At 36.2% G+C, this 15,956-nt stretch overlaps 1 protein-coding gene across 9 annotated transcripts; it reads left to right on the plus strand.

The window, feature by feature from the left end:
• The first annotated feature begins 2,857 nt into the window (after window positions 1-2,857).
• On the plus strand, window positions 2,858-15,116 carry LOC149243233 (serine carboxypeptidase 3-like). 9 transcript variants are annotated; one of them, XM_089374466.1, is made up of 7 exons: window positions 3,143-3,273; window positions 3,629-3,730; window positions 3,827-3,973; window positions 6,149-6,320; window positions 10,497-10,616; window positions 14,395-14,514; window positions 14,775-15,113. In XM_089374466.1, the coding sequence occupies exons 4-7, from the start codon at window positions 6,150-6,152 to the stop codon at window positions 14,922-14,924; spliced, it is 561 nt and encodes a 186-aa protein (XP_089230592.1). In that variant the 5' UTR covers window positions 3,143-3,273; window positions 3,629-3,730; window positions 3,827-3,973; window position 6,149; the 3' UTR covers window positions 14,925-15,113. The 9 variants fall into 9 exon arrangements, with proteins under 9 accessions (XP_089230588.1, XP_089230596.1, XP_089230592.1 ...); XM_089374468.1 differs by lacking the exon at window positions 6,149-6,320 and having other exon boundaries at window positions 14,775-15,116; XM_089374463.1 differs by having other exon boundaries at window positions 3,629-3,973.
• The last annotated feature ends 840 nt before the right edge of the window (window positions 15,117-15,956 follow it).

Consider the following 15,956-nt stretch of genomic DNA (forward strand, 5'->3'; position numbering starts at 1 on the left):
AATGGACAGACTGAAGTTGTGAATAGAAGTTTAGGCAATCTTCTGAGGAGCCTTACTACAGAGCATCCAAAGCAATGGGATCAAGTGTTACCACAAGTATGAGAATGAAACTGCAGATGATACAGCACAGGATCAGGAGACTCCAGATATTAACTGGGTAAAACAGTTACCCACAGCAAAGAGTTTACAGCCAGAAAGAATTCTGGACAAGAAAGTGCATAAGAAGACAAGGGGACGAGAATATTTCCAGTATTTGGTAAAATGGAAAGGACAACCAATCACTGAAGCTACTTGGGTCACAGAAGATGTTGTACAGAAACTGGGCAAATCTATAGACGAGCTCACGGACAGGAGCCCATGAAGAATTTTGTCCTCAGGAGTCTGATGCGGGAGCATGTGACTCATAGGGAAAAATCTTCCAAATTATTCCAAAAATCCAAAAAAATCTACAGGCAAGGGAGTGGGATCCTTTAGCCTGCAATTTCCATGTTTTTTTTTAGTTAAAGATAGAATAAAATCTAGAAATAAAACATGCTAATATTATGGATAGACTGTATTAAAGCTTTTACGCTTTAAATCATTCTTGTAAAGCATGCCTTTGTAATGGATAAGGACCGAGAAGGCCTATCCTCTAATTATAAATAAAGGGGCATCGATACTCTCAATAGAGAAGAGAGGAGCGAGTGCCAAAGCATTATTACTCAAAACTTTTCTCTCGGCATTTTTAATCTAATGGTTTCTGATAATATGTATGTATAGTTTATTACTCTGTGTGTTGACGGTGTTGAATTATCCTACTGTTCCCCGCGTGATGCATCTACTGTGGAATTAGGCACTTGAGTCTTTTTCCCTTTCATTTATGCGGCCACAGGTCTTTAATTATATCTTATGAGTCTCGCGTATATTTCTGTTTACACTAAGAGTTTATGCAAATTTCCCTTAAGCTGAACAGTGCGTGGACGTGAACTATTATCAATATTGGTTCTAACCCTTATCGGGTCCGAACTAATATCGCATCGCATCGGAAGGGCTTTATAACGATGGAATGGGTAAGCTCCAAAATATCGGAGCCGAGTTATTATAGAGCACGGCATATAAGAATTTCGGGTCCGAAAGGAACCCGTAACATGACCAAGTGGGCGAGCTCCGAAATCCGGAGCCGAAACACAATAGGGCGGAGTTTAATATGTATCGGGTCCATAAGGGGTTAGGACTGTACGCCCATAAACAGAGCCTAAATTTTATTCATAGCAGTTAAAGGGGGTCTTCAGGTCCGGAAGGCCCATTACATTAGCGAACTGCCGAAAGGGAAACCGCCGATATACATTGGACCCGAATTCAATATACAAGGGAGTATAAAGGTTGTCGAGTACGGAGGCCTCTAATACCATAGACTCCGCCGATAGTGTTTTAAAGTAATTCCTTTGGAATTACTGCCCGATGGTGTATTGCATAAGTCCTCCCATAATATGTTGGGTGTATTATCCTTATAAAAGCCTCCGATAGTATTTTAACGTAATTCTTTTAGAATTACAGCCCAAAGGGAATAAAGCCACTGCTTCTATAATTTAGCAAGATTTGTGGGTTTTTAAAGAAACAAATGAAGCTATCAGTTTGATGACCGATAAGCCAAAAGGAGAAGAAAAGGGAGTTGAACCGGACATTGAAGAACGTACTGTTAGTTTAGGAAGGTTATCCCTAACTGTTGTTGGGAAAAGTATCCATTCGGAATGCCCCTATCCCACTCTAAGGTGTGATAGTGCCTTAGCAACAAACAAGGAAAACTATCTTCATATTCTTCTTTATGAAATGTAAATGGAGAAGAGGGATGTAACTAACCAGTGTCTTCCGCTAGTTTGTCGATCCAATCACTCTCTCCTTTGTTCGCTTCCTGCTGCTTGCTCCTTCACTGGTCCAGCTTCACCAAGTTCCTGCAAGATCACAAGAGAGGAAAACTACACAAAAGACATAGATTTACATTCATAACTAGTTTAGGATCAGATTAAACTAAACATGCAAATATAACAAAACATCCTTGGTATACAAGCATATAGGAGAAACTCAAATAGTTTTATTGATATGATAATAAAGTCCAAGAGGAGATACAACCAAGTGAGTCTCGATCCAGCATCTACCTCCCAGCAAAGGAATCCCTTCCTCTCCTCCAACAAAGCATAAATCAGCCAATACTAATCTCAATCTCAAACCAACAACAATTCTCTGCAAAGTACAAAATTCCAGCCTTTGGATCTCTTGGATGAGGGATCCATATATAGATGTAAGCAGAGAGGATGAGTCAGCTTATGTTTTGACTTGTGGCTTCTCTCTGTCAGTTCTTGCTTCCACTTGGAGGCTGAGAGCCTCTTACTCATCACTGGTCGAATTCATTGAGGCAAGTGTCATTGAGGAAGATTCTGGAAGCTTCTAGTGTCTGTACACCTCGTGGAATGACACTACCATTTGGCATTTCTCGCTCAGCGCACCCTGTTAGTGCATTTAGGTGTGTTGCAACGCACCTAGCTAGTGTACTGGGGTGCATTGCAACGCAGGCAGCTAGTAGAGCATCTGAATTGATCCTGAATTGACTGTTTCTGAGTGTTTTTTGGTGGAGAACTTCTGGGAGAAGCTGTCATTGGTTGACCTTGTTCCTTTAGGGGCAGGAACAACTCTTTTAGGGACTTTGGATCCCTTGAATTATGGACATTTCATGCTCAATGCTGTAAGGCACAAAAATGTCTATAACACTAACGCCTGCACCCAAGCCATCAGAGACACAATTGAATTCAAAGCTCTATCCAAAGACCCAACCCTCATATTTTTCTAATGCATTTAGGGAATATTTACGCCGTAAGGCGTTCCCTCTGAGATCAACTTCCTTAATTGCCACCGTGTACTTCTCTGAACCATTCGATTCTATGTTAGACGATTCAAAAGTTACAGACCGTTCGATCGATAATTGCATACCGTTCGATAAATAATAATTAGGATAAAAAAAACTTTACAGATTCTTGTAATCGGTGAACAAAACGTTACAAATTACAGATAATGCAGTTTAAAGTTAGCAGCGATGGGGGTTTCAAGACAATAGCAGCCATCTTTCAGTGCACTTCAGTCCGGTGCATACACACAGAGGAAGAATTCACCGAGGAATTGCTGCTGAAACCCCTGCCAGACCGCAAAGTTTTGGCCCACTTCCACTTCACTAACAGCTTGCCTCTCCCGAAGATCCATGACCGCCACCACAAGCTTTTTCCCAAAGCCATTTACCAGCTGGTAAGTACACGATGCCATTTCTGGGTGCCAAGTTTGAAAGATTTGTAAATGAAACACTTCAGAAAAATTGAAATCATTTGAGAGCATGGTATTGTTCGAGCTAAATTATTGTCCATGCAGTGATGCGATACAACAGCGAAATTTTTTTAGTGATTTTGCTTTAAAGAACTTTTATTTTTTTGAGAGGATCTTGATTCTTGCCCTAAACCAGACATGGCAGTCAGAGCATGTAAGGATTTATTTTTGTTATTTTAATTTTTCCTGTAAGTTTTAGGTCTAAATTTGAAAATGTTATTTTTCCCTGTTTAATTTTGTTATTGTCCTCTGCTTTATGGTGTTTGTGCGGATATTGCAGTGCAAGTTTCAGATGTCCCCAGTTTCGATGGATTAACAGAGCCTGGTGGAATAAATTACACACAGCAGCATATTCACACATTAATCGATCGTTTGTGGGATGGTAAGTCATAATTTTCATGGATTTTTACCGCCAGGTTCCCTCAAGCTCAGGCCGAACCGCTGATTGAAGAGCTGAATTTGACTCCGGGAATCGCAGAACCGGAAGAGGAATACGACGTCGGCCCTCGTTTGGTTGAAAGGAGTCTCAATTTGGATATTAATGGGGACTCGGAAAAGAACGCCAGTCTAGAAGAACTCGGTCATCATGTCGGATATTTTCGCCTCGAACACTCGCACGCTGCGAGTAAGTGTTAGGAAGATTTTTGAGAAACTATATAGAGGCATTTATTTAGATTGGATCTGTGAGGAAAACGATTAAATAATTAATCGATATAATGGTTTCGTAGTTTTTTTTTTAATCGAAGAAATTTGTTTGGAGCAGCTCTGCTCTGAAGTCTATAAAGTCGTCTTCTGGATATAAGACAAAACTCGTAGGGACCAGACCTGGTCACCTAACTATCCATCTTTAGAACTATAATGTTTTGGTAGTTTAAAATACCATTAATGTAAACTTTGTTTATTGGATAAAATTTGGGGAAAATCTTGGGTTTAATCGAATTCGAAAGGCGCAAAGGTCTGGTGTTCTGTAACGGCGTTGATGGACGTTAGATAATGAACAAAATAATTATTAGCTTCATTATGTGTCTGATAGATCCCTTTAGGTTGTTGCTTAGCTGGGATTATGCGAGTGTTCTTTTCTTTTTGTTTCTTTAAATATTCTCTTCAATTTAAATCTGTTCAATTCGACTCTACCTTTTATAATATGTTTATCAAATATTCCCAACTTGATGTGTTGAAATGGGATAAAAAAAGGGGTGCATTGAGTGATGTTCACGGTATTGATTGCTGGTTGAAACCAGAGTATGAGTCGCATAGCATATCATTAGATCCATGGTTTCACTGGGTAATCAGGATTTTCTGTAAGGCCATTCGTTCCAAGAGTGCTCTGGCTCAAACACAATTAACATTTCCAAGATTTCCAATCTGCTTATCCCAAGACTGCTCTGGCTCAAAACAAATTAACATTTCCATTCTACTTATCCTAATTAATGCCAAGTTCATGTCCACGTTGGTGTCAAATATACGCTCCTATCCACTGAACAAGAATGCGTTTATTGGGAATTAACTTTTACCCATTTTATTATAGCTTTTCAGGAGTAGCCTTGGCACTCTTACAGGAAAACATCATACACCATACAGACTTTTGATTATTACTCCTTGGTTCTGCCTTATTTCCGGGCACCAATCTGGCAATCATCGGGATTCTGCATGGTGTTTAAGGATTTCTCTTCTGCAACATATTATTTTTCTGATTGTGCTTTGAGTTTCATTGATATATTTTTCTGATTGTGATTCTGAGTTTTATTGATATTTTGTTTTGATAATTCCTGAATATTAATATAATCATGGGTATCCTATTCATGAGACTGAAACTTAAACCAAAGAAGTGCTGTAGTAAAACTGTCTGCCGACATGCATGCTTTATGAAGTACAAAAATGAAGGTAAACGTCTTCTCAAGCAACCTTTTCTCTCGCAAAGTGATGCTAAATGTCTATGTGCTTTTGCATCAACACGGCCTAAGTATTTATATATATCAGCTGCTTGCAACCTCAACCTCAATGGAGATAGGGATAATGTCTAAAGCTAATTGCTTTTAAGATGATTCTCTCCACGAAAAAGCCATTGTAGAGGTATGTTATCCCTATTTCCAAAATTTCTCATGAGAAGAGAATTTTTATCGTTCTGATTTTTTATCGTGCTTACCCAGTTGTGGTTGTTCATTTGATTCTGTGCAAATCTATTTTAATATTGAATAGCTGACGTGAGCTTGCCCCTTATAGCTTTACGTTATGCAAGTTATGCAACTTATCTAGGCAAGTAGATACATTATACATGTGAGGCTTCATACCGTGAGTAAACTGACCCGCTTAATTCTTACCCAGTTGTGGCTGTTTATTTCATCCTGGATACCATCCTTTTTTATTGAATAGGCTATGTGAGCTTGCCCCTTTATTTATGGTTTTCGATGCATGAACTTTTCAAGATATCAGTGACAACTTTTCAAGATATCAGTGACAAGGGATGCATGTTTTTATTCCTACATCTTTCCTCACTACCTATAGTTTAGAAATAACATTGCTAGAATGGAAACGATCATGTAGAGTGCATCTAAAGAAAAATCCTCTATCCTGTAGTCAGCAAAGTAGAAAAATGTGAAAAACGCTCTTTGCAATGAGAAAATGCATTTCAATGTGTGGGTGAGAGAGAGCTTGAGGTAGGGAAGTATTTACTGTTAATTGAATTTAAGTATTTATATCCTTTTCTTTCCTAAAGCAGAAGGCATTAGAAGGTATTAATTGAGTGAACTAGCAACAGGTTTGTGACAAATGGTTACACTGACACATTTGTTATGTCTAGGATGTTCTACTTCTTCTTCGAGTCACGGGGAAGCAAAGCGGATGACCCTGTTGTTCTTTGGATGACTGGAGGCCCTGGTTGTAGCAGTGAATTGGCTGTCTTCTATGAAAATGGGCCTTTCAAGATTACAGACAATTTAACTCTGGTCTGGAATGAGTATGGATGGGACAAGGTATTCTGTCTTTTGTGTTAGTTTCAAGTGTTTTTTGTTATTTTTTTAATGTTTGAGATAGTATTACAAGTTTTAAACGTTTTTGTGCACAAGATCGATTCCATTTTCAGCCCTATTCCTGAATATAAGATTGGATCCACTTGAGTATTTTATCTGCCAATCATGGTTTCTTACAGGTTAATGAGTAGAACGTATTTTGATGTATTTGAAATTTGTCTTAAAATAATGCTTTGATTAGTGGTTAAAAAGAGTATGGCATTTCTGCATTGTTTGATTTTTTGCTTATGGGGTACTGTGTTATATTTGCACTAGGTAATCATGATAGAGGAAAACTTTAGAAATTTGTCATATATTTGAAATTTGAAGTCTCAACGGATAGTCTTAGCAGAGGAAACCACAATTTAATTCATTGAGAATGCCTAGGGCAAGCATTCAAGAGACTATTTTAGATTTTATTTAATTTACAATCTGTGAAATCTATGGTCAAAGAAATAATCATGTTAATGGGAAAAGAGAAAAATTGAAAAACACTTCTTAGCCAACCCACTGATTTTTGCTACTATTAATGTCATGAATGTGAATGGACTCAAAGGCTGGTTTGATAGAGAAACTGCCATTTAGAACACGATAGAACTTATGACAGTATTTACTTGCAATTTGCCCAAGCAGTTACCAGTGATCGAATTAGTCATGGCTTTCAATCTCTCCATATTGATTCTGTGATTCATCAAGTTTTAGTTTTTGCCTTCTTGAAAATGGACTATTATGAGTATGGTTCACTATTCTATTAAATTTGAAAATTTGCATTTGAAAATGCGGTGTTTGACGTTTTAGAAATCTGGTTACTGTAGATTCTAGATGTGTGTTTCAACGTATTATGCTATTATGTTTGTAACTTTGTAGGATATATTCATATTTTATGATGAAGGCTGACAAATGTTGCTGAATAATATATACCGCGATTATGCATGGGAAATTCTCCTGCATACTGATGCAGATATTGTGCGTCTAATAACCATCTCGGGGTTCCTAATGAATGACCTTAATATAAGACACTGACAAAATGTGTCACGGTACCAAACAGAGACACTTTTGAGTAGGGTATTGGGCCTAAGTCTCTTGATGCTTGCTATTATAAGATTGTTGTAATGCATTTCATTGTTGAGAGTTTCAATGGAAACATGCGGATTATATATGAAGATTGAAGGATAAGACATTGGCAGAATGTGTCATGGTTCCAAAGAGAGACACTTTCGACTTCGGTATTGGGTCTAAGTCTCTTGATTGCTTGATATAAGATTCTTGTAATGCATGTTATTGTGGGGAGTTTCAATGGAAACACACGGATTATAAATGAAGATTGCAGCCAAAAAGCAATGCTACCTATGATAAATTTATAATATATAACCAGGGGAAAATTAGGTGCAGAAAACTTACTTCAAAATCAATGGCTAAATTTGTTTGAAATTTTGAATGCAGTAGTTTTGTAACTAAGCACGGTTGGCTTTTTAATCATCCCGAAGGAGGGAAGAAGTCACATTTCTCATGCTTTAAAAACCTAATATAGTGAGGTCAAGGTTGATGTATCTGGTCCTGCAGAATGGGATTGTGCTGTGAATGGCTCAAATGATACTGGCCTGGGAATGACATATTGTGCACCATGCTTTTTAGATATTTTGCTAAACCGCATCATAGATATGTACTTTTCTGAATTGTATAATATCTGGATTTCTGTCCTATTATCACTCATTGATGATGAATGTAGTGGTTCACCTAAAGTCTGAACTGTTTTGTATGATCACCGTGTTTCTATGTTATTTTGTATAAATTATTTGTTATAACTATTTTCAATTTATGTACCCTTTCCTATAACTTGAAAAGGATCATTTTGTGTTGTGAAGACTCAAGATCTTGAATATAATATGTTGGTGACTTGGCAGGCATCAAATATCATTTTTGTGGATCAACCTACTTGAACCGGATTTAGTTACAGCACTAATGTACGTGACCTCCGTTACGATGAGAAGGGTGTTAGTAATGATATGTATGACTGTTTACAGGTATGTTTCATTTCTTCCACAAATGATGTATTTGATAAGTACTTAGTGTAGAGTTGGAAAATGGTTTTTTCCCAATTAGCTGTTTAACCATTTTGTGGATGGCCCATGTACAAGTTCAAAAATTTCAGTTTGTAAGTAAAAAAAACTTGTAGTTGTTTGTCACAGACAATTTAACTCTGGTCTGGAATGAGTATGGATGGGACAAGGTATTCTGTCTTTTGTGTTAGTTTCAAGTGTTTTTTGTTATTTTTTTAATGTTTGAGATAGTATTACAAGTTTTAAACGTTTTTGTGCACAAGATCGATTCCATTTTCAGCTCTATTCTTGAATATAAGATTGGATCCACTTGAGTATTTTATCTGCCAATCATGGTTTCTTACAGGTTAATGAGTAGAACGTATTTTGATGTATTTGAAATTTGTCTTAAAATAATGCTTTGATTAGTGGTTAAAAAGAGTATGGCATTTCTGCATTGTTTGATTTTTTTGCTTATGGGGTACTGTGTTATATTTGCACTAGGTCATGATAGAGGAAAACTTTAGAAATTTGTCATATATTTGAAATTTGAAGTCTCAACGGATAGTCTTAGCAGAGGAAACCACAATTTAATTCATTGAGAATGCCTAGGGCAAGCATTCGAGAGACTATTTTAGATTTTATTTAATTTACAATCTGTGAAATCTATGGTCAAAGAAATAATCATGTTAATGGGAAAAGAGAAAAATTGAAAAACACTTCTTAGCCAACCCACTGATTTTTGCTACTATTAATGTCATGAATGTGAATGGACTCAAAGGCTGGTTTGATAGAGAAACTGCCATTTAGAACACGATAGAACTTATGACAGTATTTACTTGCAATTTGCCCAAGCAGTTACCAGTGATCGAATTAGTCATGGCTTTCAATCTCTCCATATTGATTCTGTGATTCATCAAGTTTTAGTTTTTGCCTTCTTGAAAATGGACTATTATGAGTATGGTTCACTATTCTATTAAATTTGAAAATTTGCATTTGAAAATGCGGTGTTTGACGTTTTAGAAATCTGGTTACTGTAGATTCTAGACGTGTGTTTCAGGGTATTATGCTATTATGTTTGTAACTTTGTAGGATATATTCATATTTTATGATGAAGGCTGACAAATGTTGCTGAATAATATATACCGCGATTATGCATGGGAAATTCTCCTGCATACTGATGCAGATATTGTGCGTCTAATAACCATCTCGGGGTTCCTAATGAATGACCTTAATATAAGACACTGACAAAATGTGTCATGGTACCAAACAGAGACACTTTTGAGTAGGGTATTGGGCCTAAGTCTCTTGATGCTTGCTATTATAAGATTCTTGTAATGCATTTCATTGTTGAGAGTTTCAATGGAAACATGCGGATTATATATGAAGCTTGAAGGATAAGACATTGGCAGAATGTGTCATGGTTCCAAAGAGAGACACTTTCGACTTCGGTATTGGGTCTAAGTCTCTTGATTGCTTGATATAAGATTCTTGTAATGCATGTTATTGTGGGGAGTTTCAATGGAAACACGCGGATTATAAATGAAGATTGCAGCCAAAAAGCAATGCTACCTATGATAAATTTATAATATATAACCAGGGGAAAATTAGGTGCAGAAAACTTACTTCAAAATCAATGGCTAAATTTGTTTGAAATTTTGAATGCAGAAGTTTTGTAACTAAGCACGGTTGGCTTTTTAATTATCCCTAAGGAGGGAAGAAGTCACATTTCTCATGCTTTAAAAACCTAATATAGTGAGGTCAAGGTTGATGTATCTGGTCCTGCAGAATGGGATTGTGCTGTGAATGGCTCAAATGATACTGGCCTGGGAATGACATATTGTGCACCATGCTTTTTAGATATTTTGTTAAACCGCATCATAGATATGTACCTGTCCTATTATCACTCATTGATGATGAATGTAGTGGTTCACCTAAAGTCTGAACTGTTTTGTATGATCACCGTGTTTCTATGTTATTTTGTATAAATTATTTGTTATAACTATTTTCAATTTATGTACCCTTTCCTATAACTTGAAAAGGATCATTTTGTGTTGTGAAGACTCAAGATCTTGAATATAATATGTTGGTGACTTGGCAGGCATCAAATATCATTTTTGTGGATCAACCTACTGGAACCGGATTTAGTTACAGCACTGATGTACGTGACCTCCGTTACGATGAGAAGGGTGTTAGTAATGATATGTATGACTGTTTACAGGTATGTTTCATTTCTTTCACAAATGATGTATTTGATAAGTACTTAGTGTAGAGTTGGAAAATGGTTTTTTCCCAATTAGTTGTTTAACCATTTTGTGGATGGCCCATGTACAAGTTCAAAAATTTCAGTTTGTAAGTAAAAAAAACTTGTAGTTGTTTGTCACAGACAATTTAACTCTGGTCTGGAATGAGTATGGATGGGACAAGGTATTCTGTCTTTTGTGTTAGTTTCAAGTGTTTTTTGTTATTTTTTTAATGTTTGAGATAGTATTACAAGTTTTAAACGTTTTTGTGCACAAGATCGATTCCATTTTCAGCCCTATTCTTGAATATAAGATTGGATCCACTTGAGTATTTTATCTGCCAATCATGGTTTCTTACAGGTTAATGAGTAGAACGTATTTTGATGTATTTGAAATTTGTCTTAAAATAATGCTTTGATTAGTGGTTAAAAAGAGTATGGCATTTCTGCATTGTTTGATTTTTTTGCTTATGGGGTACTGTGTTATATTTGCACAAGGTAATCATGATAGAGGAAAACTTTAGAAATTTGTCATATATTTGAAATTTGAAGTCTCAACGGATAGTCTTAGCAGAGGAAACCACAATTTAATTCATTGAGAATGCCTAGGGCAAGCATTCAAGAGACTATTTTAGATTTTATTTAATTTACAATCTGTGAAATCTATGGTCAAAGAAATAATCATGTTAATGGGAAAAGAGAAAAATTGAAAAACACTTCTTAGCCAACCCACTAATTTTTGCTACTATTAATGTCATGAATGTGAATGGACTCAAAGGTTGGTTTGATAGAGAAACTGCCATTTAGAACACGATAGAACTTATGACAGTATTTACTTGCAATTTGCCCAAGCAGTTACCAGTGATCGAATTAGTCATGGCTTTCAATCTCTCCATATTGATTCTGTGATTCATCAAGTTTTAGTTTTTGCCTTCTTGAAAATGGACTATTATGAGTATGGTTCACTATTCTATTAAATTTGAAAATTTGCATTTGAAAATGCGGTGTTTGACGTTTTAGAAATCTGGTTACTGTAGATTCTAGACGTGTGTTTCAACGTATTATGCTATTATGTTTGTAACTTTGTAGGATATATTCATATTTTATGATGAAGGCTGACAAATGTTGCTGAATAATATATACCGTGATTATGCAGACTTCTGACTTTAATAAGTTTTACCAATATCTGCTAGGCATTTTTTGAAAAACACCCAGAGTATGCAAAGAATGACTTCTTTATCACCGGAGAGTCATATGCTGAACACTACATTCCGGCAGTTACAAGCAGGGTCCACCAAGGAAACAAAGACAATGAGGGTCTTCCAATAAATTTGAAGGTATAGCGTGTCACATTATTTTGCTTTGTTGCGGTTTATTTTTTGTGTTATCTGGCTTATCACATTTGTGCTCGTCTATATGGAGGTCAAAGAGACAACTATAATTGATGGGCATGTGTATCCATTCTATTTTTACGCCGTAAGGCGTTCCCTCTGAGATCAACTTCCTTAATTGCCACCTTGTACTTCTCTGAACCATTCGATCCTATGTTAGACGATTGAAAAGTTATAGATCGTTCAATCGATAATTGCATACATGTATGACTGTTTACAGGTATGTTTCATTTCTTCCACAAATGATGTATTTGATAAGTACTTAGTGTAGAGTTGGAAAATGGTTTTTTCCCAATTAGCTGTTTAACCATTTTGTGGATGGCCCATGTACAAGTTCAAAAATTTCAGTTTGTAAGTAAAAAAAACTTGTAGTTGTTTGTCACAGACAATTTAACTCTGGTCTGGAATGAGTATGGATGGGACAAGGTATTCTGTCTTTTGTGTTAGTTTCAAGTGTTTTTTGTTATTTTTTTAATGTTTGAGATAGTATTACAAGTTTTAAACGTTTTTGTGCACAAGATCGATTCCATTTTCAGCCCTATTCTTGAATATAAGATTGGATCCACTTGAGTATTTTATCTGCCAATCATGGTTTCTTACAGGTTAATGAGTAGAAAGTGTTTTGATGTATTTGAAATTTGTCTTAAAATAATGCTTTGATTAGTGGTTAAAAAGAGTATGGCATTTCTGCATTGTTTGATTTTTTTGCTTATGGGGTACTGTGTTATATTTGCACTAGGTAATCATGATAGAGGAAAACTTTAGAAATTTCATGTGTTATATTTGCACTAGGTAATCATGATAGAGGAAAACTTTAGAAATTTGTCATATATTTGAAATTTGAAGTCTCAACGGATAGTCTTAGCAGAGGAAACCACAATTTAATTCATTGAGAATGCCTAGGGCAAGCATTCAAGAGACTATTTTAGATTTTATTTAATTTACAATCTGTGAAATATATGGTCAAAGAAATAATCATGTTAATGGGAAAAGAGAAAAATTGAAAAACACTTCTTAGCCAACCCACTGATTTTTGCTACTATTAATGTCATGAATGTGAATGGACTCAAAGGCTGGTTTGATAGAGAAACTGCCATTTAGAACACGATAGAACTTATGACAGTATTTACTTGCAATTTGCCCAAGCAGTTACCAGTGATCGAATTAGTCATGGCTTTCAATCTCTCCATATTGATTCTGTGATTCATCAAGTTTTAGTTTTTGCCTTCTTGAAAATGGACTATTATGAGTATGGTTCACTATTCTATTAAATTTGAAAATTTGCATTTGAAAATGCGGTGTTTGACGTTTTAGAAATCTGGTTACTGTAGATTCTAGACATGTGTGTTTCAAGGTATTATGCTATTATGTTTGTAACTTTGTAGGATATATTCATGGGAAATTCTCCTGCATACTGATGCAGATATTGTGCGTCTAATAACCATCTCGGGGTTCCTAATGAATGACCTTAATATAAGACACTGACAAAATGTGTCACGGTACCAAACAGAGACACTTTTGAGTAGGGTATTGGGCCTAAGTCTCTTGATGCTTGCTATTATAAGATTCTTGTAATGCATTTCATTGTTGAGAGTTTCAATGGAAACATGCGGATTATATATGAAGATTGAAGGATAAGACATTGGCAGAATGTGTCATGGTTCCAAAGAGAGACACTTTCGACTTCGGTATTGGGTCTAAGTCTCTTGATTGCTTGATATAAGATTCTTGTAATGCATGTTATTGTGGGGAGTTTCAATGGAAACACGCGGATTATAAATGAAGATTGCAGCCAAAAAGCAATGCTACCTATGATAAATTTATAATATATAACCAGGGGAAAATTAGGTGCAGAAAACTTACTTCAAAATCAATGGCTAAATTTGTTTGAAATTTTGAATGCAGAAGTTTTGTAACTAAGCACGGTTGGATTTTTAATTATCCCGAAGGAGGGAAGAAGTCACATTTCTCATGCTTTAAAAACCTAATATAGTGAGGTCAAGGTTGATGTATCTGGTCCTGCAGAATGGGATTGTGCTGTGAATGGCTCAAATGATACTGGCTTGGGAATGACATATTGTGCACCGTGCTTTTTAGATATTTTGTTAAACCGCATCATAGATATGTACTTTTCTGAATTGTATAATATCTGGATTTCTGTCCTATTATCACTCATTGATGATGAATGTAGTGGTTCACCTAAAGTCTGAACTGTTTTGTATGATCACCGTGTTTCTATGTTATTTTGTATAAATTATTTGTTATAACTATTTTCAATTTATGTACCCTTTCCTATAACTTGAAAAGGATCATTTTGTGTTGTGAAGACTCAAGATCTTGAATATAATATGTTGGTGACTTGGCAGGCATCAAATATCATTTTTGTGGATCAACCTACTGGAACCGGATTTAGTTACAGCACTGATGTACGTGACCTCCGTTACGATGAGAAGGGTGTTAGTAATGATATGTATGACTTTTTACAGGTATGTTTCATTTCTTCCACAAATGATGTATTTGATAAGTACTTAGTGTAGAGTTGGAAAATGGTTTTTTCCAAATTAGCTGTTTAACCATTTTGTGGATGGCCCATGTACAAGTTCAAAAATTTCAGTTTGTAAGTAAAAAAAACTTGTAGTTGTTTGTCAACGAATGCAGATACTTTAATGAGTTTTGTACAAACTTGTAGTTGCTTGTCAACGAATGCAGACTTCTGACTTTAATAAGTTTTACCGATATCTGCTAGGCATTTTTTGAAAAACACCCCGAGTATGCAAAGAATGACTTCTTTATCACCGGAGAGTCATATGCTGAACACTACATTCCGGCAGTTACAAGCAGGGTCCACCAAGGAAACAAAGACAATGAGGGTCTTCCAATAAATTTGAAGGTATAGCGTGTCACATTATTTTGCTTTGTTGCGATTTATTTTTTGTGTTATCTGGCTTATCACATTTGTGCTCGTCTATATGGAGGTCAAAGAGACAACTATAATTGATGGGCATGTGTATCCATTCTATTTTTACGCCGTAAGGCGTTCCCTCTGAGATCAACTTCCTTAATTGCCACCTTGTACTTCTCTGAACCATTCGATCCTATGTTAGATGATTCTATGTTAGACGATTCAAAAGTTACAGACCGTTCGATCGATAATTGCATACCGTTCGATAAATAATAATTAGGATAAAAAAAACTTTACAGATTCTTGTAATCGGTGAACAAAACGTTACAAATTATAGATAATGCAGTTTAAAGTTAGCAGCGATGGGGGTTTCAAGACAATAGCAGCCATCTTTCAGTGCACTTCAGTCCGGTGCATACACACAGAGGAAGAATTCACCGAGGAATTGCTGCTGAAACCCCTGCGAGACCGCAAAGTTTTGGCCCACTTCCACTTCACTAATAGCTTGCCTCTCCCGAAGATCCATGGCCACCACCACAAGCTTTTTCCCAAAGCCATTTACCAGCTGGTAAGTACACGATGCCATTTCTGGGTGCCAAGTTTGAAAGATTTGTAAATGAAACACTTCAGAAAAATTGAAATCATTTGAGAGCATGGTATTGTTCGAGCTAAATTATTGTCCATGCAGTGATGCGATACAACAGAGAAAAAAATTGATGAAACCCAGGCCGCTCCCAGGATCCAACTACCAGGATCGTTCTATGGCCATGCATATAAAGCTTGATTCATGGCTTGTAATCTCATGATTACACAACAAACCGAGCTTGTTTGTCATACCAGCTATAAAACCCATAATTGTTAACTCGCAGCGCCATGGAACCCATACTTTATAACCTACGGCATTCTTCTCCAATTCTTAACAGAAACATACAATATGTCATGCGCATACCCACTTACTACATCCATAAGAATTCTTTGGTATCGCGCCGGTTAAGATCTGGCTTATAAACAAAAGCTCAAGGTATA

The sequence above is a fragment of the Pinus tabuliformis genome, chromosome 8, assembly GCF_031772625.1.
Source record: "Pinus tabuliformis cultivar Carrire ecotype Pingquan chromosome 8, CPIR1, whole genome shotgun sequence".
Taxonomy (NCBI): domain Eukaryota; kingdom Viridiplantae; phylum Streptophyta; class Pinopsida; order Pinales; family Pinaceae; genus Pinus; species Pinus tabuliformis.

Bases quoted from the DNA above. Each gene is read 5' to 3' on its own strand.
- LOC149243233 (XM_089374462.1), top strand. From the start codon at position 3,046: ATGCAGTTTAAAGTTAGCAGCGATGGGGGTTTCAAGACAATAGCAGCC. The intron at 10,617-14,394 runs GTATGTTTCATT...GTGACTTGGCAG, and splicing joins ATATGTATGACTGTTTACAG to GCATCAAATATCATTTTTGT. The intron at 14,515-14,774 runs GTATGTTTCATT...GATATCTGCTAG, and splicing joins ATATGTATGACTTTTTACAG to GCATTTTTTGAAAAACACCC.